The 24,766-nt window shown below is 43.6% G+C and overlaps 1 protein-coding gene across 2 annotated transcripts; it reads right to left on the bottom strand.

The window, feature by feature from the left end:
* Positions 1 to 2,208: 2,208 nt before the first annotated feature.
* CDADC1 (cytidine and dCMP deaminase domain containing 1) lies at positions 2,209 to 17,476 on the bottom strand. Of its 2 annotated transcripts, XM_065658504.1 has the most exons (9): positions 17,382 to 17,476; positions 14,364 to 14,458; positions 12,866 to 13,043; positions 11,492 to 12,070; positions 9,390 to 9,439; positions 8,156 to 8,325; positions 7,436 to 7,625; positions 6,758 to 6,818; positions 2,209 to 5,468 (listed from the first exon to the last, which is right to left on the bottom strand). In XM_065658504.1, the coding sequence occupies exons 1-9, from the start codon at positions 17,452 to 17,454 to the stop codon at positions 5,395 to 5,397; spliced, it is 1,470 nt and encodes a 489-aa protein (XP_065514576.1). In that variant the 5' UTR covers positions 17,455 to 17,476; the 3' UTR covers positions 2,209 to 5,394. The 2 variants fall into 2 exon arrangements, with proteins under 2 accessions (XP_065514576.1, XP_065514577.1); XM_065658505.1 differs by lacking the exons at positions 2,209 to 5,468; positions 6,758 to 6,818 and adding an exon at positions 6,859 to 7,217.
* Between the last annotated feature and the right edge of the window lie 7,290 nt (positions 17,477 to 24,766).

Below are 24,766 nucleotides of genomic sequence, written 5' to 3'. Positions count from 1 at the left end.
ACCGCCGGCCCGCAGCGGGGCCGCCCGGGACAGCCCGCGGCCGCCCGGGACAGCCCGCGGCCGCCGGCAGCGCCCCCTGCCGCTTTTTTTTTTTTTTTTTTTTTTTTTGTGCCGCAGATGAAGCAAAATAACCCCGGTTCAGGGCTAGGGAGCTAAACTGGGCGGGTTTGTCTGGCTGGTAGTCGTGAAGCCGGCCCCAGAAGCAGCCCGGCGGCTCTCTGCCTGTTCCCTCCCTGCACCAAGGGCTTCGCGGTGCTGCCCTGCACCTCCTAACCCCGGGGTGTGGGATCGGCCTCTGACGGCGACGGGGGCACATCAGCGCTCTGAGGTTCCATGCAGTGATTTGGCACGTCGCGAAGGTAATGACCCCTATCTTGGCCTTACTTGTATCCATCACGTTATCAGGAGGTGGGTTCTAGTGGAAAATGTCTTGTGCTACCAGCCCCTTTCCCCTTCAAAGAGGGAACAAAACTGTAAAACGCCGAGCACCGTATTCTGCCCAATATCTGAAAATGCTGAAGAGCGGATGTTGCCTGTGTGCACGCATGCAGGATACGGAACTGGCGTATTTGCAGAGAGCTACGTCTGGGAAAACAGAAGGATCCCAAGGAAGATCAGAAAGTGACAGCCTGCTTGGTCCACAGCTGAATATGAGCCAGCAGTGTGCCCAGGTGGCCGAGAAGGTCAACAGCATCCTGGCTTGGGTCAGGAATAGTGTGGCCAGCAGGACTAGGGCACTCGTCATCCCCCTGTACTCAGCGCTGGCGAGGCTGCACCTCAAATACTGTGTTCAGTTTTGGGGTCCTCACTATAAGAAAAACATTGAGGTGCTGGAGAGAGTTCAGAGAAGGGCAACGAGGCTGGTGAGGGGCCTGGAGCACAAGTCTGATGAGGAGCGGCTGAGGGAACTGGGGTTGTTCAGCCTGGAGAAAAGGAGGCTGAGGGGAGACCTGATCGCTGTCTGCAACTACCTGAAAGGAGGTTGGAGCATGGAGGGTGTTGGTCTCTTTTCCCATCTAACAAGTGATAGAACAAGAGGAAATGGCCTCAAGTTGTGCCAGGGGAGATTTAGACTGGACATCAGGAAAAATTTCTTCACAGAAAGGGTTGTCAGGCATTGGAACAGGCTGCCCAGGGAAGTGGTTGAATTACCATCCCTGAAGGTGTTTAAAAGACGTCTAGCTGAAGTTCTTAAGGACATGATTTAGTGCTAGAGTTAGGTTAACAGTTGTACTCGATGATCTTGAGGGTCTCTTCCAACCAAAATGATTCTATGATGATATAAGTGTTTGACAACAATTCTCTGCCATTACCTTTCTGGGCAGAGTGGAATTCAGCTCTGCACTTGTGGCACTGTGACCATCTTCATTAATGATATGGTAACCCAGATCTATCAGAAATCGGCACACACCATCTGCCTTCTTTGCTTTTCTAGTCTCCAAGCAATGGCATGTAGTGGATCTAACAGATTAAAGTAAAACACATTTTTGAAGACTGGTTTGCAGGCAGAATGGCTGAAACAAAAACATCTATTTAGTCTGCAAAGCTTTTCAGAGTAGTTCGCACATCAAACATGGCTTTGGTACGCCCGTCCCATTGCCAGCCTGGCTGACCATGTCCCACTGACTGCTCAGTGTGTGTCTACAACGACATTTCAGTTCAAGGGCCCTTCTGAAGCGCATCTCTCATCTGTCCCCGCTTACTGCCTGTGACTTGGTGACACGAGCCAGTCTTGGAGGGCATTGAGTGGATTCCGTTCAGGTGAAATTTAACAGGAAAATGAACATCAGGAAAAGCCCCAATGCGCTCCGGCGGGTAACGGGCCTTGTGGCTCCGTGCCCGGGCTAGAGCTTGGTGGGTATAAACCCCCTGAAGGGTCAGGGCTTCAGCATCACCTGCGTCAGCTCACAAAATGCTTCCTGAGGCAGTCCTTACCCTCCCTAGGAGGAGGTAATTAATACTCATTAACGCTCGCAGGGCCAAGGGAGGGGATCCCAGGCCTTGCCCCGGGCTCGCAGGGGGCACAGTCTCACCTTGAGACCATTTCTTCAGGCGGAGGAGAGGGGGTGATGCTGCTCAGTGACCAGCTGGGACTGCAGGAGCGAGGACAGCACCGGGCAGGTAAAGGGTGTGAGCATCTCAAAGCACTCTGTGATGTTTCTAATAACTCAAAGCACTTGAAAATATACTTCAGTACTTACTGTCCGATTAATTTATTAGCAGAAAACACGTTTTGCTGTAAGGCTGACAATTGACAGAGAATTTCTGTAATTGTCGGTCAAGAGGCCAAATTATTACTAATAGTTAATGCCTGCAATTAAAATGACTGCTCTGAAATGAAGAGACAAAAAATGCACATGGGAATTTGATAAAATACACAAAATATAAAACTTCTACATTTCTTAATTTTAAATACATTGCTCTTTTTTTATGAAAAACAAACATCCTAGTGTTCATTTGCAAAATAAGCACTGCAGGAGACGTCCAGTCTTCGGTGGTTCTCCCTGGTAAGCAGATGACATGCACAGCAGCACCTACAGAGCCCACGGGTTGACAGAGAAACCCCATTCACATTGTTCCTATTGACCAGGATAGGGACCCTACTTTGTAATCCCACCAAAAATTAAAGAAATAGTTATACTGATAATCAGAGCCTACAGAAGTTTGTGAGCCTCTGGAGGAATCTGTAGAAATATGGCAAGACAGGAATAAAGCCAGACTTCCAAGCCTTCAGCCTGACAAGCAATTCCAATTTTCATGGAAAGTTTTGTACAAAAATCTTCTTTTTAAAAACCAATAAAAAGGTAGAATCTTAACTCCTCCTGAAGTACAGGTTACCAGCAGCATTCACTGCAGGGCAGTTATTTAATGTGTGTGATATTTGACTTGTATCTTGATTTACCTCTCCCTGTACCCAGGCCACCTGTGACATTTCCAGGAACATTTCAATGTCAGCTGTTCCTATAAAGACACAGACTTCCTTACCAATTTTGATACCAGCTGACTCATCAGCATAAAACTTGAAGGGGCCTTAAACCTGCCCATTTTTTTTTCCCCTGGTTCTACCTCAAGTAGCAGAACATTGCCAATAGATTATGGAAACAAGAAGGTTTCAGTGGGTGGGGTTGGGTGGGCTTTTTAATCTGGACAGTGTTCTTCTGATCTGTAGAAAAAGCCAAGAATAATGATTCTAACATAAGATGCTTACAAGAAGCTGGGGGTGAGGGGATGGAAGTATGCTGAAGAAAAATGTTTATAATTTAAAACCACATTATAATCTTGCTTATGAAACACCAACATTTGACTTTAACCTCATATGGAAGTTACAAACAATGAAACTATTAAATCCTTGATGAGAGGAAAAAAACTGTCTTTCTGTGGCTTGTACAGCATCCAGACCAACAACTTAATTCCCAGCCCCTGGACTCTCAATCTGACAGGAAAGGCAGTGGGCTCTTGCAGCTGGATCTGCTGGTAAATTCAGGACTTGGGTTCCTCCACACTGGATTACAAGACTTGGTGAAGTGACAGTTCAGCTGTTTCTTCATGAGCTACTGTGAAAAAGGACTCTTTTGAGGTGTGATGCAAAAACGGATTTCACCATCCTTCCCCTTGGTTGACAAACAGGGTCAGGCTTTTCTCCTTCGCTCACTACATGGTCCTGGGAAATGAAGCCACGTGCACCCTGCTTGGCAAGACAGCAGCGGGGCAGGAGGTCTGCCAGCTGCCTGGTGACATTTCTGCTGCTAACGCTGCTCTCACTGCCCTCAACCAGCAGCCCCAGACCAGCCTTCAGTCTAACCAGGCTCAGAGAAACAGCAGCTTCTCCAGCTCCAGGGAGAGCGCATTCTCATGGTGGTAAGAGGATATGAGCATTCCCAGTTCTGAAGTCCAGGTACTCAAGAACGAAGTTACACTATGAGCCATGGAGCATCACAGCTTCTTGCTGCAGCTCCAGGCATCAAAAACTGTACCTTAAGTTACAGAACCAGTAGCTAAACTGGGTGAGAACAGACTCCGTATAATTAATGCCACGTTAAGGATGCTTTGCATGCTATCCGATCACAGCTTTGCTATCTAGTTCCAACCTTTTCCAAAGCCTGAAAGAAACAAACAGAACCTACAGCAGCATCTTAAAACATTATTCCTTTTCCAGGACTTTAAGGAGGGCAGCAAAGACAAGATGAATGAAAGAACTGGGAAAAGGCCATTTACATATCCTACTAGCAGCAACAGAAAAATGTTTGAGGTGTTTGCTCTTGAGAGCTGAGCAGAGGAGTTGAACAGAAAGTCTTGGAACATCTGCTAAATCAAACAGCTAGAGGTCATATTCAAAGCAGCAAATAGATGGCAGTAAGGAGAGTTACCTCTCAAAAGATGCTGGCTACAACTGCCTGATCTGGTTACCTGTTACCTACCCAGCACCCCCTCAAAACTAGCAACAACATCAGACTGCAGTTTCACTGGCTGATTTAAAGTCACCCTTGCTCCACATGCAAGAGATTGGCACCTGAAAAGATTCGGGCTATTCCACTGGTACAGATCATCCTACCTAAGAAACAACAGGACAACTGGCACTTTATTAACTTCTGTAGTCCCAGAAGCCTGTTAATGAAGATTAACAGAACCTAAGCACTGTCAACCTTCACAGAGTATGTAGGGGCCAGTGTGATGCATACAGCCAAATTCTTTCAGGCCTGCATCCAGAAGCTGAGAAAAAACAAAGCCAATTTTTGTCTACATCAATTCAGATGGGCTGCACTTGAGGAAGCACACAGAGCTGCAATGCAAGTACCACTGAACAGAACAGATCTGCTATGGCAGATGGAAGAGGGTATGTATGAGAGGAGAGACAAGCTTGATCTCCAAACCACTTACCTGGCAAGCACTGCCATCCCAATGGCTTTGTCTCCTCTATACAAGCAGCCTGAGAAGCAAAAGCCACTTTCAGAAACAAGAACAATTGCTGGTGATTATCTACCATTTCCTAGAAGATTCCCTTGGTAACTGTAATTGAAGAACTAGGGCTTATTTCTGCATTCTGCTAGCCCGGAACTTAGAAATCCATTCCCTCAATCCATATACCAAGCAAAAAAGATACCATTTTGTTATTACTCAGATCTACCAGTAATAAACTTCCAGTATTTTTTGTAATGTGTCACCAATGGTTAGCCACCCAGTTACTTTCACAGAAAATACAAGCAGCATTTTTTCACCAGGAACTTCTAAATTAAAAAGACCTTCAGCAAATTCTTTAAAACATTAAAGACATCATAAATAAACTTATTCTAAAAATCACTTTCCAAACAATAAATAAAACTCTTCCTTATTTGAAAGTGCAAACAGGCTGCATTATAAAAAGTACAGAGCAAGACTGAAGAAGTGCTTAATTATTCAGTAGTGACCAAGACACAGTTTCTTGCTTTGGTGCTGCTGGTCATCTAGTGATTTTGTTTTCTGGACCCCATCTAAAGAAAAAAAATACGTGTGAAACATTAATACGATAGCAAGAATAGTCTAAATACTTAACACATACAGTCACACTGGAATAATGCTGGGTTGGGGTGAGGGAGCTTGTCTTCTTCCCCATACAGAGGAACATGCAACAACCATGGTAAAAGAAACATACTAAGGAAAAATAGCAACTTAAAACAGTTCAGTGTTGAAAATGCAAGCACAAACATTCTTAGAAAAATGAGCCCTGTTGAAGTTTGTCAAACAAAGTACCCCAGGATGAATCTTTCTCCAGCTGGGTCTAAAAACCATTAGCAGAGAGAGAGACAAACAAGCCCTAACATTTTGCAGTGATTACTAATGCCATAAACACTACTCTGAGCCCTTCCCTGCCTACTTTTCCCCCCACTCATAAGGAAATAGCTAATGAAGAGACTTTTCCACTAATCTAGCTCACTGCATGTTAGGAATTAACTTGTAGTATGAGGCTATTCATGTGGTACAAAAACCACTCTCAGTCTTTTTTATGCTCCTAGCATGGTGCCCAATGCTTTGAGTAACTGCCAACTCCCTGTCTTTATGCTGCATATCTTCAGGCTTGAGGCACAAAAATTATTTAGCTTCTTTTTTCACATTGTTTTCCCCTCTGGATGAGGAACATCTCAAGGACTGGTAGCTGACAGCAGATGCTAATGGTGGGTCTCTTTTGTAGCACAAAAAGGCTTAAACATAAGGCTCATCTAAACTCCCATTTCAGAAGATGACAGCTCCCTTGCTACGGGGGTGCAGGTCGAGAAGGATTTTATGGCCTTTATATTATATATGTGTATACATAAACACAAAAAAAGATGTTGATTGAAAAGCATTGGCAGAGATTCTACATCATAAAAGAAGCACTGAAATGTTCTACAGAACATATTCAAATGACTCAAAGGAGTCCAATTTCTCTCGAAAGAGAATGGCATTCTTTATAGAACACTTTATAAAGAGTCTTTATAGAAGAAAATTGAAAACATGATGATGTCTGGAATGATCTATATGCAAAACAGCATATTGTCGGCCTTGAGAATAGCATTGCTAGATTTTGTAATGTGTGCACCAATGCCAAGCATTTGTTAAAACAAGCTTGTTTTCAACTTACCATTAGTTCATCTATTCAAAAATCTCAGAGTTTTCATAGCAAAATTTAACCCATTGAAATTGAGATTAATTAAGGCTAATCAATCCTACAAGGATCCAGGTTTAAAACGTGATCTCACTAATTGACTTCAGTCATAAAATGAATTGATGAAAATATACTTACTTTCCCTTGCTGTGGGATCATGGAACTCAAGTGCATTAGCGTGCAATGGATTTAGTTGCCACTGGTAAAAGAAGAAGAAAATGTTCACTTATTCCGGAAGACAGAAGAAAGAGCAAAGGGAGAAAGAAAAAGTACCCTACAGTCCTTCACTGCCAGGCATTCCTGGGGGTGAGGCAGGAAATGAAGGGCTCCCCCTCCACCACATGCTTGCTTTGAGGATAAAACGCAATTAAGGGATGCGTGGCCATTTAGTCCCACGAGAAGGAGAAATGAGCCTCTCAAGCTGACAGCGCTGTGGTTTGTCATGGCGAGTGCCCTGAGTGCAGGAGGTGCTGGAAGGGCCGACAAAATCACAGAGTGATGTCCCACATCAGCTGCGGTGCTGTGACAGGGAGGCCTGGAGCGAACTTCAGAGCGTGGAGAGACCACCTCAAACAACAGCAAGGAGTTCGAGGGAAATCTGCAAGGCAGTTCCAGAAAAGAGACACTTGGCCCCACCATCTGGCATATGGCACAGCACTTCTACGCGGTGTCGTGACAGAGCAACCTCTCAGTTACACTCACTTGACTAAACAGCACAAGAAGACACCCTTCTGTGCTGGCTGCAGATGACTGCTCACTCCACCCTACTCCAATGATGCCCAGAATTTTTAGAATATAGTACATTTAGACACTTACTGTAAATTTGCCTACACCTTCAAGTTCACCAAACTTCATATAGGATATGTCTGCTTTTTTTTTTCCAGCATCAACATCTCCTGCGTAGATCTGCTTGATACCAGCCCCTTTGATTAAAGGGACACATTCATCACATGGACATTTCGTCACAAATATCATGCTTCTCTCATCTGGCTTTATTTCTCGACACCTACGAGCAGTCAGAAAACAGAATTTCAGAGTTTATATCTTGTTTTGAATGGTGACAAACTTGATACCTCACAAGAGCAAGCAAAGTGCTGTGTTATACACTCTTAGAAGCAACTTATTCCTAATCAAGTGCACGAGTACATGATGATATCTGGTTTGGCTTTACTATTTGTGAACAAAACACCCATCCCATCCCACCTCTCCAAGCATATCACTGTCAGAAGCCTCAACAATTGCCACACTTTCGTATTTCAGGTTATAGCATGGTCGTAGGAGGAAGCACAGGCAGTGGCTTGTATCTGAAGGATGGGTGCCATGTGTTGGAGTGAATATCCTTTAAAAACCAAGTTAACTTGAGAAGTGTGAAGAAAGCCCAGGAGCTGACTGTCCATGCATATCTAAGTTCTGCATCATAGGCATAAACCAGACTGTGATCGCAATCCACACTTCATCATAGTGACATCATGCGTTTGTCATGGAATTGTTTCTGAACCATCTTATTCTTCTCTGTGGTAAAAATAAACCCATTACCTGAATGTCAAGGCATTCTGCTCCGCATGTATAATGTATCTGAACTTTCTGATTTCCCGATCTTTTTGTTTATCGTCCATGTGTGGAAAATCAGCATATTCAGATCCAGCAGGAAAGGCGTTGTAACCACAGCCTACAAAATACATTGCTCCTGTTCCATCACAGCTTCTCTGCAACAGTAACCAAAGCATCAAATTTGGAGACATTTAAACTGAGTACCAAGTCAAAGTGTTATGCAATGTATACTTTCACATCATCAGTTCATGCCAAGTTACAGCAGTTAAAAGAGAACTCAGCTCTTGCTGACTGCTCCATGTCTGTACGGAGCTTTTCCACTAGGCCCCACAGGAGCCACATGGGCAAACTGCAACATGCTGCACCAGGCATTAGAGGCTTTCCTTTTAGCATGACAGCAAGAACAACTGACAGCCCTTCTGCAATGTACAAAATTAAAGACAGCTGGAGTTAGTCCCTGATGTGCCAAAGATTGTTTCACCTGTCTCTGAACAGAGCCAGTGACCAGTGGGCTGATCAAGTAGCAACTGGTGATTGAAATCAGAACAAGAATCAAAACAGCAAGAGGTAACTGATGACTGAAGTGTAAAAAACAAATGAAGAGTATGTTGTAGCTGCATAAAGAATGAGGTTTCCTGGGATTGCTAATGTACATAATCAGAGACATAAATAAATAAAAACTTTATGTTTGGATGTAAAAAAGCATAGTAATAACATTTGTAGAAAAATATAACTTCGATCCAAAACGGAACGTGATAACGCCGGTACAGCATTTCAACTGCAACAAAAATCCTCAAGAGATTGTCAGGCTGTGATTGCAATGAGACCTCTCCGAAAAAGAGCTGCAAAGTGGGGGCCACGCAGAGGAGGGCCCACGCAGAGCAGGCACACGCTGCCTGAGCAGCAGCTGGGGCAAAACTTTATAGCCAGGACACCTGGAATGACTGACAATGACCAGAGAAGCAAGCACACTGAAAAGCCAGGCAGGGACACTATGGCAGTTAATAAACTCACTTATACTTCCACTTCATCCTGATACCACAACAACGAACCAGTCGTTAACCTGGTTACTACAGAGTGAGAAGTGCAATCTTTCTATAGCACTGTGCGTGTGTAGGAAAAATGCACATGCATAAACGTTAAGCAAAATAACGAGCTCAAAGCCGATAGAAGTGTGTGAACTACGAGTGCAAGAAAAAGTAACTTTTTCAATACTTACCGATTTTTCTTCTGCCCAAATAATAGCTCCAACTCCCGTTTTATGATCCTCTAAAATACATAACATTTTAGCAGTAAATAACAAATAAAGCACTTCTAAGTTACCTGTCCATTAACATAGGACATCCTAGACTAAGGAATAACATTCATTGCTGCTTCATGGACAGAAGGAAGGAAATGCAGAAAGATTCAGAGCTTCAAAGTCACATCAGTCTGCTGCAAAAGCTGAGTGTGCTTTAACTGCAAAGCCAGCCACTCTAAGACTTGGCTACATACATTTGTTCACAAATGCTAAGAAGCAACCAATACATAGATCAGATAAGAAAATGTGTGCCAAGAATATATGTGGACAGGTTCACTGACGTAAGATGGCAAACTGATCAAAACATTTGTTTTGTTTACTACTTAAGTTAATTATTAATACTTAATTTCAGCCATTCATTAAGTTTATGGTTCTGTGGTCTGAATTCCTATCAAAATTAGTTGTATTTTATACCTAATTCAGAGACAAAATGTTAGAAATTGGATTTTGGAGGGGTGTTTTCTGTCACCACCATGGGACTGTCCCCATTATGTCACTTGGAAGATTTTTATGGAAGTTTGAAATCTTCCCCAGTAGCTGTTGATGAGCATCTTGACCAGTTAAAACAGAGCATTATCAAGGAGAAAAAAAAAAGTTTCAGGCTTCCAATTATTAATATTATAGAAAATGACGTTTTAATTAAGCATTTCCATCATCCTTAGTATCACTACCACATACAATCACTCAAAGAGGATCCTTCCTGCAAAGGATATGTTTTATGAGCACTGACTTAATTTATATTCTGCATATTTATTAGTCATGGATGTATATTAAGCCAGCATAGAAAACATCGTATAATCTAAATATGTGTGTGCACGCTGTTATTTCTTTTGATTTCGTTACAGGACTAAAGTGGAACAAAAGTTTGCTCAAAAAACGGACCTGAGTCCAGGCTGAACAGCACAGATAAAACTGGATTTTGCTGGCCCGAGAATGAGTATTCAAGCTTGGTCATTCTGTCTTGCTCTGTACAACACTAGTTGTACATAACGCTCACAACTGGTTCCGCAAAACTTCTGAATTACTTCTAAAAATGAAATGTAATCTCATCTACAACTTTTGGTGACCAAATTTGCAGAGGGTAGCCCCCAAAAAACAATCAAACCAAAACCAAAAAAAGGTAAAGGTTCTAAAATATGAAGACTCACCTTCACAAATGACAAAGTCTGTATAAGTCAAAAGGCACATTCAGCACCTGGCTTGATAGGTTGGTTTTATGTGTGCATATTGGGGGATTAGTTTTGTTTTAAGCTTTAAATATGTACTACTTATTTGTTTACAAAGGTTTTAAAAAAAGCAACTATCCTGTCTAGATGAAAAAAAACATCACTAAGGAGTACCACCAAGTTTTAAGTCTTCATATTCTGTAACATCTGGAAGAACTTACCACTGCATTATTACCCAGACAGAATAAAGTAGCTAACAGAAGTCATCTGTATCAAAACATAGTCAATAACTGCCCTTTCACCCTGAAAGCCTGTACATCAGAACTCCGGCATCTTTGCAATGAAAACCCTCATCAGATATATAACCACTTTCAGTTATAAGATTGGAACTAAGAATCTTAATATAACCATACTTAATGCCCTACTAGAAGGATATCATTTCACTGCTCTTTTCTGCAGAAGTGTAGGTAATATTTACAATATTTGCACTTACTTGATTACACAAACATCTTGGGAAATCTCAGTAAGAAAAAAAAAAGCCTCAGAGCAGCCCGAAGAATTTAAATGTCATTGTATTCTATTTTCAGATAGGTGTTGGACATGTTGTCAGGGCAGGCTTTGCTAGCACTGTGTGTGAAATACCTGCCCCGATTTTGTCTTGGAAAGCTCAGTGTTTTCACACGCAACACTATGTACCCCTGTGGAGTTTCTATTACTACTGCTGCTCCTGTTTCAGAGATGTAGGAATGGAATTCAGCAGCTTACTCAAGAAAGCATTTGGAGGAAGTAAGACTGAAATCAGGACCTTGCTCTACTTGTGACGCCCATTCTTCCTCCACTACTGGAACAACTCACCTGTCCGGTATTCAAGTAGTCTGGCTTGTATCATACAGTGCCTTGCAATTTCTTGGGGCAAATCCTGATGGTCTGTTTCATTTGTTCGCCGTGATTCACTGTTGTAAAATCCAAAGCATCCAAAGACAGGGACACTGGCAGCCACTGTCGCCAAGACCAAGACAAGATCTTTCATATTTTGCCTAAGGTTGCTGAAGTATGGATTTTCACAAAGGTTCTCCAGTCCTATTGTCATCAATATTTGCTTGTGTGTTTCCTCATTTGAAATTAGGAATAAACTTTCATACTCTTTTATTCTCTCTTGTCTACACGCAGTATAAAAGTCAGTATTCAAGTCAGGCTGAGATTTTGCTATTTTTTGAATAAAATCAAACTTGGTGGAAGTTTCTTCAACAAATTGCACCATATAGCACACCAAGGGCTGAAGCAACACACACACACGAGCACGACTGTTTGACTTCAGTCTTTCTACTGCTTTGGCATCTAGCTTTGCGTCATCGGTAGTCATGGGATTGGACGCCTCGTTCTGCAAGCTGATTTCAGGATCTGCAGGCCAGTAAGAAATCCTGTTCACCCCAGCTGGAAGAGAAGACAATGCAGCAAAAGGAGCCATGCAAGCGCAGTGGAACATAAACCTCATTTTCAACACATTATTGCCTAACACTGTTTTTACTCCTTTAAGGCTGTGAGTGCTGTTTCAGTGGCACCTGGGCAACAAAAATGCTAGCATATACAAGTATCAAGAGCTTATCAGACTTGATAATCAGACTATAGACCAAATTTGTAATTTCCTAAGTTCCAAGATCCTTGTGGCAGCCTAATTTGGCATCTTACCTACCACAGATACAGTAACACCACACAAAAAAGCACTGATAGAAGTTGCTGCTGAGATTAAAAACTAATACTTGCAGAAGGGCTGTATCAGCAGATCCCATTTCTGGAAGTGAATAACCTGACTTGTCTTCATCTCCCTTGGGAAAAGGAAACCCTAAAGTACTCCCTGTAATTTCTGCATAAATAACTGCCCTTCCTCTGGTGCCACTGACAAGCTATGGGAGGACAAGGAAAAATGTAGCCATCTAGGCTTAGTCATCAGGCTTAGGGTTGCCCTGGCAACCTGCAACAGGTATGTCAGAATCTCAGCAGTACATCTCACCCAAGAGACAAGCACCACCAATAATAATAGGTACACAGAGAAATAGTGTCTCAGTAGCAAACCTGAGTTTCTTGATCATCAGCTCCTGGAAATGCACATCCCATACTGTTGTCAGCCGTGTGGAAAATATCAGCAAAAATATCAGAGCAAAAAGGCTTTCTGATACCACCAGTCACAAGCATAACATTTACTCCTACTCTACTACAGTCATTGCTTACCGTTTACAATCATTTTTAAACAAGTCGAACATGGTTTTCTGGAAAAATAAAGATCACAGTTTTTAAGTCTTGATCCGTGTTTGATGAGTGCAATCTGTCCTGCATGCAAGTCTGTGCTGGAACAATGAAGACCAACAATCTTCATGTTTTTCACCACAACTAGACCACTCTTCTTCACCTACAGAAAAATGCATTACTATTATTATTTTACTTTTTTCCAACATCAAGTGACTTGTCACAAATTCCTGATTTTTCTGGTCATTGTTTTGCCCATAACAAAACCCAGAAGCAGCAATAGAAAATTATGTCAATTATAGCTGAAAATCCCTGTGAATCATCAAGCATCTGTACATGCTCATGAATTTAATTTCTGTCTTAAACTTGACCATCCTGGGAGCCAATAGCTTCTCTAGCTTTATTTCTGTCTCTTCATTTACAGACACGAATCCTGGTTCTAAAGAATCCTTTGTGGAAAAAGAATCCTTTGTGGAAATACCACAAACAAGAGCCTTTACATCTAGATTCTCATGTATTGTGAGGAAACTGGACACTGGCTAGTTTGATGAAGCTGGTGAAACAGATCCTGTTATGCTTCTACCAGTTGTAGATCTGTACATTGTTCCATTTCTTTGCAGTTACAGAAGTGAGGCTGTGCTATAGCCCTGCATTTAACCCAAGAGCCATTCCTAACTGAATTACTAAATTTGAAACTGCTTTTGAAGTCTTTATGGTGCTGTCCCTCTTTCAGATGTAGTCTGGGACATACCCAGCTCTGAAAATTAGGCCTGATTGTCACTCAAATTATATTCCTATCTTCTTGTCCTGGCTGACACATGTGCTATGGATCTTAGCGGATGGGCATGCTCTGCACGAAGTAGTAATCACTCTAAAGAGCACAGTAAGAACTCTGACCATTAAATGAAACATCCTGTTCCAGGACACTCTGAAAATGCCCCTCTGCTTTGAACTGTAACTGGCAGCTATTTAGGAGACCCATTCTCAAGGACGGTTTCTTTTCATTGTCACTAAGGTAATTGTCTACAAGTTCTTCATCAGCAAATGTTTGAAGTAGTTCTGCACACCTCCACTGTATAAGAGAACTCTTTTACAATCATGAACATCAACACTGTAAAGAATATCTCTACACCATCAACCACACTGGTTTTAAATTTATAATTAGTATATACTATGAAGTGCATGGTATACACCATTCCTCCTTTCTTATGCTCTTCAAAATACCCACCAGCATTTTTTACTGTTTTACCTGTCGGGGGTATACCTTGCCTTTCAAGGGTTTTTTTAAAAATAGCATGCTGTTTAATCTTTTTGCTATTTTTCTCCCACCAGTGGATTTTTTTCTACTTCTAAGAAATATTTGAAAAACTTCCCCCCCAACCCCCAACTATCTGTCATGTAAGAGCAGTTAGATTAAATTCACTGCAGGAACTATTAGCATATGTTCAGAAAGACCAGTTAATGGTAAATGTAGACATTTTACCTGTGATTTTTTCTGTTGCTCATCTGAGGGAAAGAGCTCCATCCAGAGACTGAACAAAGTAAAAAGATTGACCTTAGAAAGTCTTGGCATTTGACCTGTCATTAGAGGAAAAAAAAAAATTATTAAATAATACTTATAAAGAAACCCCACACTGATGAACAATATCTTCCAAGTCTTCTACATCACAGCTGCTACAGAACCTGGTACATCAACCACTTTGTTATTTCAGCAGCTAAATCCACACTGTTCTCTTCAGGGTAGTAGCTGTCAACTCAGGATGCTCACATCTGGATGCAGAGATCAGATCTGTGCAACAAGAGAAAGTGGAGAAACTTTCACTGAAATTCAGTGAGTTATTTCTACTCAGAGGTGAAGAGCAGAAATCACAGATCAGATCCCACATAACTTAATGTGCTCCAATGATTCACAGATGCTTACAGAAATTTGAGACACAGCTTGTGATTCAGCTTCGGCCTCACCACAGAAGAGAGCAAAAACATCTAGTAACGCATCATGGTCTTACACTGACACCCGCAGCAGGAGTGGATGAGCCATTGTGAAACCTCCCAGTTACACCAGTTACATCAGTTTGGTTGGATTTTTACAAAAATTTAAACCTATCGCTCGGGCTGTCAGTCCTGACTAAATGACCAAAGAGGTAGCAAAGAACCCCTTCTTGGACCAACCACGTCATACTGTGTTGTGCTTCTACTCAGAATCTGGGCATTGCCTTGTGAGACCCAGCGTTCAGCACCACTGAGTGTCCCACAATCAAAAAAGGAGGAAGTGCTGCACTGCTCACCAATGCTTGCACCATTCCAGACGTAAAATCGTCTTGCCTCACACCTGGCAAGAAGTTGATTAAGCCTTCAAAACATTTCCGGTCCCTATTTCAGGGATGCTTACAGAGAGCTGCAATGAACACATATTCCTCTGCAGGTCTCTCATGTGCTGTCTGACAACAGTATTATTCCTGTAAATGTTTAAGTTTTTGCAAAGGAGGAAAAGGCAGAGGCAAAAATAGAGAAAAACATTTCTTTAAGTAAGATTGCTTCAGTAGGGAAGAGGGTTAGTTTAATGACACATCTGTGAACCCAAACAACTAGTTCAGCACATAAACATATGCAATCCATGACTGGAACAGCATTTTCAGGCATTATTTTAGTGGCTTTATTCACACAGAAGTGAGAGCAAATTTATGAGGGCTTTTGGAAAGCAACTCTAGGCCCCTCTGCAGCACCATCCAATGTCACACTGCCCACCACTCCTTAGGCTGCCCAGCTACACTCCCCGCTGTGCACATGCGCTGCAAGGGGCACCTGCTTGGCACCACCAGACACATTAATTCTCATTACAGTCCCTGTTCACTCCTGTTGTAGCACACACATGTACAGTTCCCAAATGGCAAGCTAAAATAAACAGTGCAATTGATACCAACTCACACATAACACCATCATGTTTTCTAAAATGGGTTACAATCTGGCATACAGAGCAGATTTAAAACAGAATACACCAAAAACAAGTTTGAATTACTTTTTGTTTTCTTGAACCTAATCTCAAGAAACTGAAGAATGTACCGCTTCACAACCCTGTTGTGAATTGACATTAATTTATAATGAGAAGCAGAAGAATATTATGATGAAAAATGAAAGACCTGTGGTCACAGTTATCATATCTATGTATCCACATCTTTATTCACTTATGTAGTTCAATGTTCCCTTAAGTTCAACAGAGAATACTAATTGAAGTGGCCTGGGAAAAAAGGCAAAAGACATCTTACAGAATTTAAAGCAACTACAGAAGATTGGGGAAGAAAAGGAATCAGGCTCTTTGCTACTGAGACCAAAACCATAAATGAAAGGAGCACTCTTCAGGTACCTCAAGTCCTCACAGCTTCCCTACTGTACACAGCTTCCCTACTTCACATAAAGGTACAAATTCATTCCTCCAGGTTATGGATCTTGCTCTGGTGAGGCACAGAATGCTCCAGGGAAAGCATACTGTGAAACCCAGTGGCAAAAACCCTGCTGCTCCCACACCTGCAAGCAAAAAGGAGCAGGGCACTGCGCATCCAGACGGGGCTGAGATATAGGATTATGCCGCAGTTGCAATGTAGGAGTCCCCAGGTCAAAGTCTGAAAGGCCTAAGAAGTCGTCTTACAAGTACAAAACTAACACTGTGCTTCGACATCATCAAGGAGGAGGAAATCAGTGGCATCAATGTCCGGGAAAGGAAGCAAGAAACCCTTTTCAGAGTTCATCTTCTTTGCTTGCTTGGAAGCAGGATTTTCATACAACTAAGGAAGAAACAAACCCCATTTACCCATCAGGGATACCTGGCAGCCCTGTTGTGGTCCTCAGTCTGAGAGCTATATATACAGCCCAGGGGTGATCTGTATGTACAGCCCACTCCCCTGGGACTGCAGCGACAGGATATACAAAATCCACCAAAATCCACTTCATTTGGGGATCCCCAGCCTTGGGAGAAAGTTGCTCTCTAGTAAATTTGTACATGGGCCCTGCTATAGGGCTTAGTATGAACCCCTTGGAAGGCACGCACTTTTACGCACATTTTATACACGTGAAGTATACATGGTACAGAACTGGAAGAAGAAATCATTTTGACAGGGGAGGGAAATGCGAAATGCTAGCGTATGTTACCAACAAGCCTTATGAACAAGAGCACAGGCAAGCAGGGGGGTGGCGAGGGAGATACTTTATGACATTGTCTGTCAGGGGCAGGATCGCCACGAAACAGCAGAGAGGGGGGAAGGCAGCAGCTCTCCCAACAGCCCCGGGGAAGCCTCACAAGCGCCCCGAGGACAAACCGGACAGTCCGGGCATTTCGTTAAACGCCCCCCAGCACCCGGCGGGCGCGAAGAGACCCGCCAAGGCCGGTCAGCACCCTTCCCCTCCCCACCCCTCCCCGCCGGCCGCTACCGCCCGTTCCGCACCGCTCCCCTCAAGCGGGGCAGGCCCGGCCTGGCCCCCCCCACGGCGGGCGCGGCGCGGGGCTCACCGGCCATGCTGTCGGTCTGCGTGCTCGCCGCGCTCACCCGCGGCCCCGCCGCCGCCTCCTCCGCGCCGTGCATAGGTGCGGGTGACGCTCCCGGTGCGGGCGCCGCCCGCTGCCCCCCGTCCGCCCCGTCCCGCCCCCATGGCCGCCCCGCTCCTCCCTCAGGGCGTCGGCGCGGCGGGGGCGTCCGCATGGCAACCGCCGTGACGGGCGGGGGCCCGAGCCAATAGGGAGCGGCAGTGGAAGGAGGGGGTGGGGCTTGTGGCGAGGCGGGCCGGCGGCGGTCGGTCAGCGGCGTCCTCGGTAGCGGGGCTTTAACGTTGGGGTTTCGGGCGTGTGGGTGGGGGCTGTCGCGCTGACCCCTGCCCGCCGGGTGCGGCCTCAGGGGGAGCGTCAGCCCCGTGCACCGCGGGCCTGGCCCCTGGTGGCCTCCCGGGGAAACTCAAGCCCGCGGGGGGGCGCCGGGACGCCCAGGCCCCCCGGGCCCCCCGGGCTGGGCCAGCGCCTGCTCCCCGGCACAGGTGTTGCTTCTGCAGCCTGCTTGCCAGACAGGTGGTTTGCAGCGTGAGGTTCTCTGTTTCTTGGCGTCATCTCTCTTGCTCCCTGATAAACGTTTTGCTAGTTCAGCTATTCTGGCCTAAGTGTGTGAAAAATCGCGTTCCTTTCTTCCATTCCTGCAGCGCGACTGTTCTTCAAGTGAGATGTCACCCCAGAAGAACCCACCCTTGCTGCTTGTTTCCTCCGGGGAATGAGCGGAGCTTCCCCAGATGTCATTTTGTCGGTAGAAGCTGTGTCTTTCCAGTGCAGATCTATTATATGGCGATTATCTCCGTGTAGGAAAATGAGCAAGGCCATGCCTGTGAAAATGGACCTTTTTAATTTTTTTAGTCTCGCAGCATACGTGCTGTGTCTGCTGTGCTCTGCCGATGGCAGCCGGTAGTGATACCAAATTCTTCATGTATGAATCAATGTTCAGGCTCTGGAAGACTTGTTCTGGGGTTGCCGCTCTGACTCTTTAAGGCCATGGTGAGAAGAAAGGCTGGAAGAGAGCAGAAAAGGGGCTGGGGTTGTTTGGTGGGTTTTTCTGTTTCTTTGTTACTGGAGGGGTTTTTTTGTTGTTTGTTTTGTTTTTTTTAACAATTCTTGCCTTGTTTTCAGTCAATAATTAATGGCATATTTACCTCTTGGGTATCAAGGCATTTGGCTTCTGAAAGATAAGCTAGTTCGATGGGGTTTGACTGCCCCTGTTCCTAGGCTAACAGGTAAATGGGCATTAAATTAGAATATACCCAGACTTCGTATTTAGTATCTTTTCTTCTAGGAAGAGAATGACTTGTAATTAACTGGATAATTCTTACTGACTATGAAAGGGCTGTAGCATGCAATAGCTTCAAGATTTTGAAACTTAAGGGAGTTACTTCGTCCCAAGATTGTGTACATTTATAAAGAAGCAATGAATGGTTCATGAAGGAAATGTGATATATCCCTGAAAGTGGCTGAGGTATCGGCTGAAAGTACATGAAGTTTCAAGAGGGCTGTGGACAGAGTCTGGTGTAAAGAAAAAGAAGAGCAGAATCAGCTGTATGTTGCAGTCGTTAAAAATAAATGCCCAAATCCTTTTCCAGGAAATAATTCTCAAAGAGCAGACTTTCAGAAGGAACCCAGTGCCCACAGAAGGACACTCAGACTTCTTGCCTTGTTTTTGTGGGTCAAATCTCCTGATAATGCTGTGGAGAGTTGAAGAACAGACAAGGTACCAGCAGGCAAATCTGCATAGCTGAGGTGATGTTAACATCCCCTAACTAGTTTGCTGCTTGGGTTTCCCCTTCTTTTTCTCTGGCAGGAGACTATTTTCCTGAAGCGATGCTTGTGGGATTCAAGGGCAGAAGGATTTTTTTTCCGCCCTGGGAACTCTGTTAAAAATAATGGTGGTTCAGAGAAAGATTGGAAACTGCAGTTGAAGTTGCCCTTGTGATGTTTTCAGGAATGTTAAATGACGACGCATTTTGATGGAGCTCCGGGAGCAGCTGGGCCTCACTACAGATACAGGATCACCCTGTCTCAGAAGAGCTTGCCCCAAAGTTTGGACTCTTTGCCAGGGAAACAGTGCAACAAACGTATGCCTGTGAAAGTCATCTCCCCTGAAAGTTATGGTTGTGGGTGTTAGTGCAAGTGCCATGTTTAACATGTTTTAATTTCTTTGTACTTAGCTCAGAGGTAGTTTACTTGTATGTGGTATCTTACCCTCTGAAAATAATTCAATATTTGTGTACTGCTATGAAAGTGTGAAAGAAGCAGGAAAAAGCCCAAGACTGACATACCGCTTGATGCCTATGCAAAATTAACTGTTTGTCTGCTGCCTCATCCCCCCACTCCTGGGAACTGCAGTAAAAGTGTGATGTTTGGGTTGTGTTGGCTCTCTGAACACCTCTGGTTAGCTGGGAAACAATTCTGGCTGTCTCATGTAGTGGCAAAGAATATAATTTTAGAATTCAGTGGTGTTTACTCTCGCAGGAGATTGAAGCTCCCTGCCTGGATGGGTCAGCCAAACTGGAAGGGGGTCACAGGCAGTTATTTTCTGCAAGAGATGGCTCAGCTGCAAATGGTGCAGCTGGAGCAAGAACCAGAGCCTCTGCTACTGTTCTTTACTTACTAGCATTACGAGGGATTTGAGGCTTGTGCTCTGGCAGTTTATTCAGCTGTCACCATAGGCGTCTAGAGGGATCAGCCATCATTAATAAGCTCTGCTGGGCCTCATAAATCTGCCTGGTCTGTATAAACCAAGGCATCTACCTATGACCTATGGGTGTTTTGACCAGAGCCTCTGTGGTGGAGTGTTTAATGACTCTGCCACTTTTTCTAAGTATCTGGGTATGTAAAAGCTTCTCTGTGGCTAATTTTTTGGAGATAAATCAATAAATTTCTGTCACTTAAAAAAAATCCAGAGCCACTGGTTATAAAAATCCTATCTTGAAGAGTTTCAGGAGTGAGTCCTAAACCACCTAGACTAAAAGGACTAAAAATGACTAAAAGGATTCATGAGGATGTGGCCTGAATAAATACAGAATCTTTTGTGAATCTCCAAGTCAGAACATGCCTAGAAACTGGATGAGAGCATGAATTAGGTTACGAATTGCTTCTCTCTGAGCATCCTTTTGTTTCCCAAATGGCCTAAAATGGATTCCTTTGCTGTGCAAGTTACTGATTATTGCATGACTATCCAAGATGAACGTTTTTGTAATTTGGAAAAACTCATTTCTAGACCCCATCTTTATGAAAGGCTACAAAATGATGTGTGCGTTTTCACTTACCAATTTCCCAGATGTGTCTGGACCATCGCTGAAAGCAGAGGAGAGATGTTTTGTGTTAAAATAGGTCTGCAGCAAGCTAAATCTGGTGGGTAACACCTTTCGGTATGATCATCTCCTGGTATCCCAAAAGCAAACCAATGCTTGCAAGAAGTCTCCCTGCTCTGTTAAATTTTGTTGTGGCTTTTCCACCGTGTTGAAGAAACAGCTTCTCTCACCAGTAGCTTGTTGATTCAGACCACAGCTTTTTGACTTGTGTGCTTAAGTGCTTCCATTCACAGATGGGCATGGAGGTGAGGCTTTCGGGGCTCAACAAGTCCAAACTAAGTGGAAAACACAGCAACAGTTGCCTTGAAGTTGCAATTAGTTCATTGTGCTAACTGCCTTCTTCATAAGTCATCTTCTTCATAAGAGAGGAAGCAGCGTGATTTGCAAATATGCCCAGTTCTATGCTGGTTTTTTTTTTCATCTAATTCTTATCTTGAACTTAAAAGCTCTCAATGGACTGGGACTAAAGTATTTGCTGCTCCTGTTTGCTTCCCACCAAAAGCTGCAGCTAAAAGCTGGAAGGCAGCTGGTAACAGCATCTCTGTGGAGCGTGAGGAGGACACTTCTTCACTTCAGGACCAAGAGAGACCATGTAATTCCCTGAAATCTGTCTACATGCAAATGGCACTAACCCTAGTGCAGAAAGCATCCCTGCCCAGGGACTAAGTGTGCTTCTTTTGGCAAGATGACAGTGGAGAAGAGGACAGTAGAGGAACACAATGAGGAAGAGAGGTTCTTAGCCTCACTGTCTCTTTTATATACAGTTCAAGGTAATTCAGCATTTCCAGTTAACCAGCATGTTAGCTTCTGAGCTGCCATTTGAGTATGTCACTTTACAGGTTGGCAAGAATTTCTGGATGGGCTTTTTCTGCTTGAATCAGACCTACTGGAAAACCTACTGCTTCTCTCAACAGCTGCAGTTTGTTCCTGCACCTGTGTCATACAAACCAAATTAATTCAAGTGATTGATTGCTTAGCACCCCTCTCCTCCCACCTTCTCCTTTACTTAGCAAACCCATTTGCTGCGATTTCTCATTCCAAGTGCCTGGAAGGCTCTCATCTCTGATATATTGTGTTTTGACCTGGTAGATGAGAGAAAGCCCATTCCTAAAGCTCACTCTGCCAAAATGTCCTGTGGAAGTTCTCAGGTTAAATTGTCACATCGCTTGCGTTCTCAGACCTCTGACATGTTTTCATTTGTGAAGGTACCTGCGATCCTTCAGTGCTACAAAGCTGTGTGATTCTCTTGGCTCATGAGCTTAAGGATTTTATTCTCTTGAATAACTTAACAGCCCTTCAATATAAAAGTGTTTGCAGAGTTTACTCAGAATTTACTGAGCTGTTTTGCTGCGCTTTTCTGGTGCTTCTTGTATCATCATCAGTACGGTTCTACACCCTCATCTTGATGGTATGTCTGGACTGAGAATCTCATTCCTCATCACCACCTCTTTTGGGGTTGATATGCTGAGAAAATGTGTTCCTACATCGCAGTTACCTGCTTTGCAGTGTCTTTCTGCACCTGTGCACTACAGGTTTTTAGATCCTGACACGTGGTTTGCTGCACTACCATTCACCCACTTAATGCAGGTGACTTTACACCTACCCCAAAGTCTTAGCTGGAGTATAATGATATACAGTGAAGCCAATAATCTGTTTCAAAACTAGTAAGAAGAACTTACTATGCTTAATTCCTGGGGTTTTGGATCTTTGTTCATCTCTAGCATTTCCACTCTGACCCTTGGTTTTCCCTCTGGATTTTAAAAAAACCCCTCCCTCCTCATAGAAAGCTTTGACCAGTGAGCTACTAAACATCACGGTAACAGCTAGGCCTATCAGTTCATATAGGAGATATCTGCTATTTTTTTTTATACTGTGCAAATACAACAAGCCTCTCTTTATCTCTGCAAGCCATGTTTAAGGAGTTTCTGCCAGTGATACGTTTTTTGACAAGCCACTAGAAGAAAGCTTTTGTGCTGCTGTCAGGCAAAGCCAGATACATCCTTCAGCCTCATCAGTCTGTTAAGTATGAAGAAATATGTTAATATACTTAATAACCGAAATGACATCAAGCAAACCAACATCAAGGAATTAATTACATTAATTAAAACGAGAGGGGAAAATAAATCAATTTATAAGCAAGATGGCAATTTCTTCCTTCCAGTGCATTGCATTAAGAAGGGGTTGCATGTACTTTTTGGAGGATAGGCTTTCACCTAGGGACAAGGGCATCTGCTGCACGTCAGCTCTGCCACAGCTCAGTGCTCCGGTGGGACGTAAATCTGGGAGCTCTGATGCTCCAGACCTACAGAGTCAGGTTTGCTGGTGCTCTGTTCTCCACAGCTGTCACATTTCACCTCTGTGGTGGGTGCGTTCAACTCCTTGAGCAAACTCGTGGGAGTTTGGTTCAGTCTGAGAGCTCTAGTTCCAACCTGCTCTCTAAAAGCCCTCACAGGAACAGGGTGACATGGTGAGCACTGAAGCGTATGGGCTTGGAAACTGTAACACCGACCGTGCAATTAACACATGAATAGCAGGTGGTTCTACCAAGACTCATTTATCAAAGAACAAAAATGTGAGTACCAGGAGTCTCATGCCTACCTTTTCCATTGCAAGTAATTTGACTATGAGCCAACCACTGTATTCCGTAAGTGTGGTAGCCTGAGGGAGCCACCTTTGAGCTCTCCTGTAAGCAGCTGGCTGCACGGTGGTGATCTCCCCTGGAGCTGGGACACCTCTCATGGTTACTCCTTGAGGCTGAGAGACCCTTTACCAACTGCAGATCTTTGGTAAGCGACTGGTATCACACATAACCTTGTAGTATAGCACAATAGTTTTCGAGTTGGTAACTTTGAATCATGATTATGTCCTCTGCAGTAAGTATTATCTTTATAATAGAGTGAACCTTGCCATTGAACTTTAAGTCTTACTTTTACAACATCCTGCTTCAATAAAACCACTTTTGCTGATACCTTTGTTGATGGTTCTTTAACTGATCTAATTCCTACCTGCAAGAACTCAAATGTGTCTGCTTTCCCGTGAAGCCATTCCTGTGCCTCGTTTGTATCTCTGTTGGAACCTCTAGAGGATATAAGTTGCTGTATAGTGAGGGTGTCTTTATTTAGGCACAGTAAAGACATAGTGTTGCTCTGGTATCAGAAGGGCAGTTGGTTTTGGGTCATGCCAAGGTTTTGGAAGATCAAGGGAGTGAGAGGCTAATCCTGTGTCCGTGCCCATGCACAGGTCATCTGGAGTAGCTGCTGATGTAGATGCCCAGAATTTATATGTTCAGCAGCTGAATAATGAATTGTTTCACTGAGCCATATTAACCAACTGCATTTTATACCTGTGTCATGCATTTAATCTGCAGTGCTGTGTAAGGTTCCTTCAGATACTTGCATGTGCATAAACACATTTTTGCAGATGTAACAGTAACACAAGAATTTGTTGAGATACTGCCACTGTGCTTTGACCCTACCATGTCAATTAACACAAATTAACTTCTTAATTGCTGACACTTGGTGGTCTCCTATACATCAAGATGTCAAGACAGGGTTTTATGTTACAAACTATGGCTCAGGAAAAGATAAAAATTCACCTTTTAGAAGTGGCTGGGATAAATGGCAAACATTTTACGCATGTTTAAATTCTTTTAAGAAACTGTTTGTACAACTCTGATACAGAGAACAACCCAGATATCACACAAACAAAACCTGTATAAATGAACTTGGAACAGCTGGCAGAGTGCTTGCTTTATAAAGTAGCATGCTAAAGTACACGCAGTGGAAAGGGAAATATTTAGAGCTTGTGGTGGCAGGAGTGTGATTTGTGACAGCTGAGATGCTGTGCAGGGAAACCTGCTCAGAGCAGGACCCCCTCTGAGAACTCAGCCCTGGAGATGTTACCGTGGGGAGGTGATGGGTTTTCAGCTGATCTTGCAGGGTGTGCCTGGTTGCAGAAGAAGAGCAATCTTTCAGGTGGCTGTAAGAAGAGTGCTTCACTATTTTCTCGGTTTCCACCTACATTATGGTCTAC

This window comes from Caloenas nicobarica, chromosome 1 (genome assembly GCF_036013445.1).
Source record: "Caloenas nicobarica isolate bCalNic1 chromosome 1, bCalNic1.hap1, whole genome shotgun sequence".
Lineage (NCBI taxonomy): Eukaryota > Metazoa > Chordata > Aves > Columbiformes > Columbidae > Caloenas > Caloenas nicobarica.
Note: the sequence above shows the minus strand (reverse complement) of the source record. Positions and strands in the feature narration are given on the sequence as shown.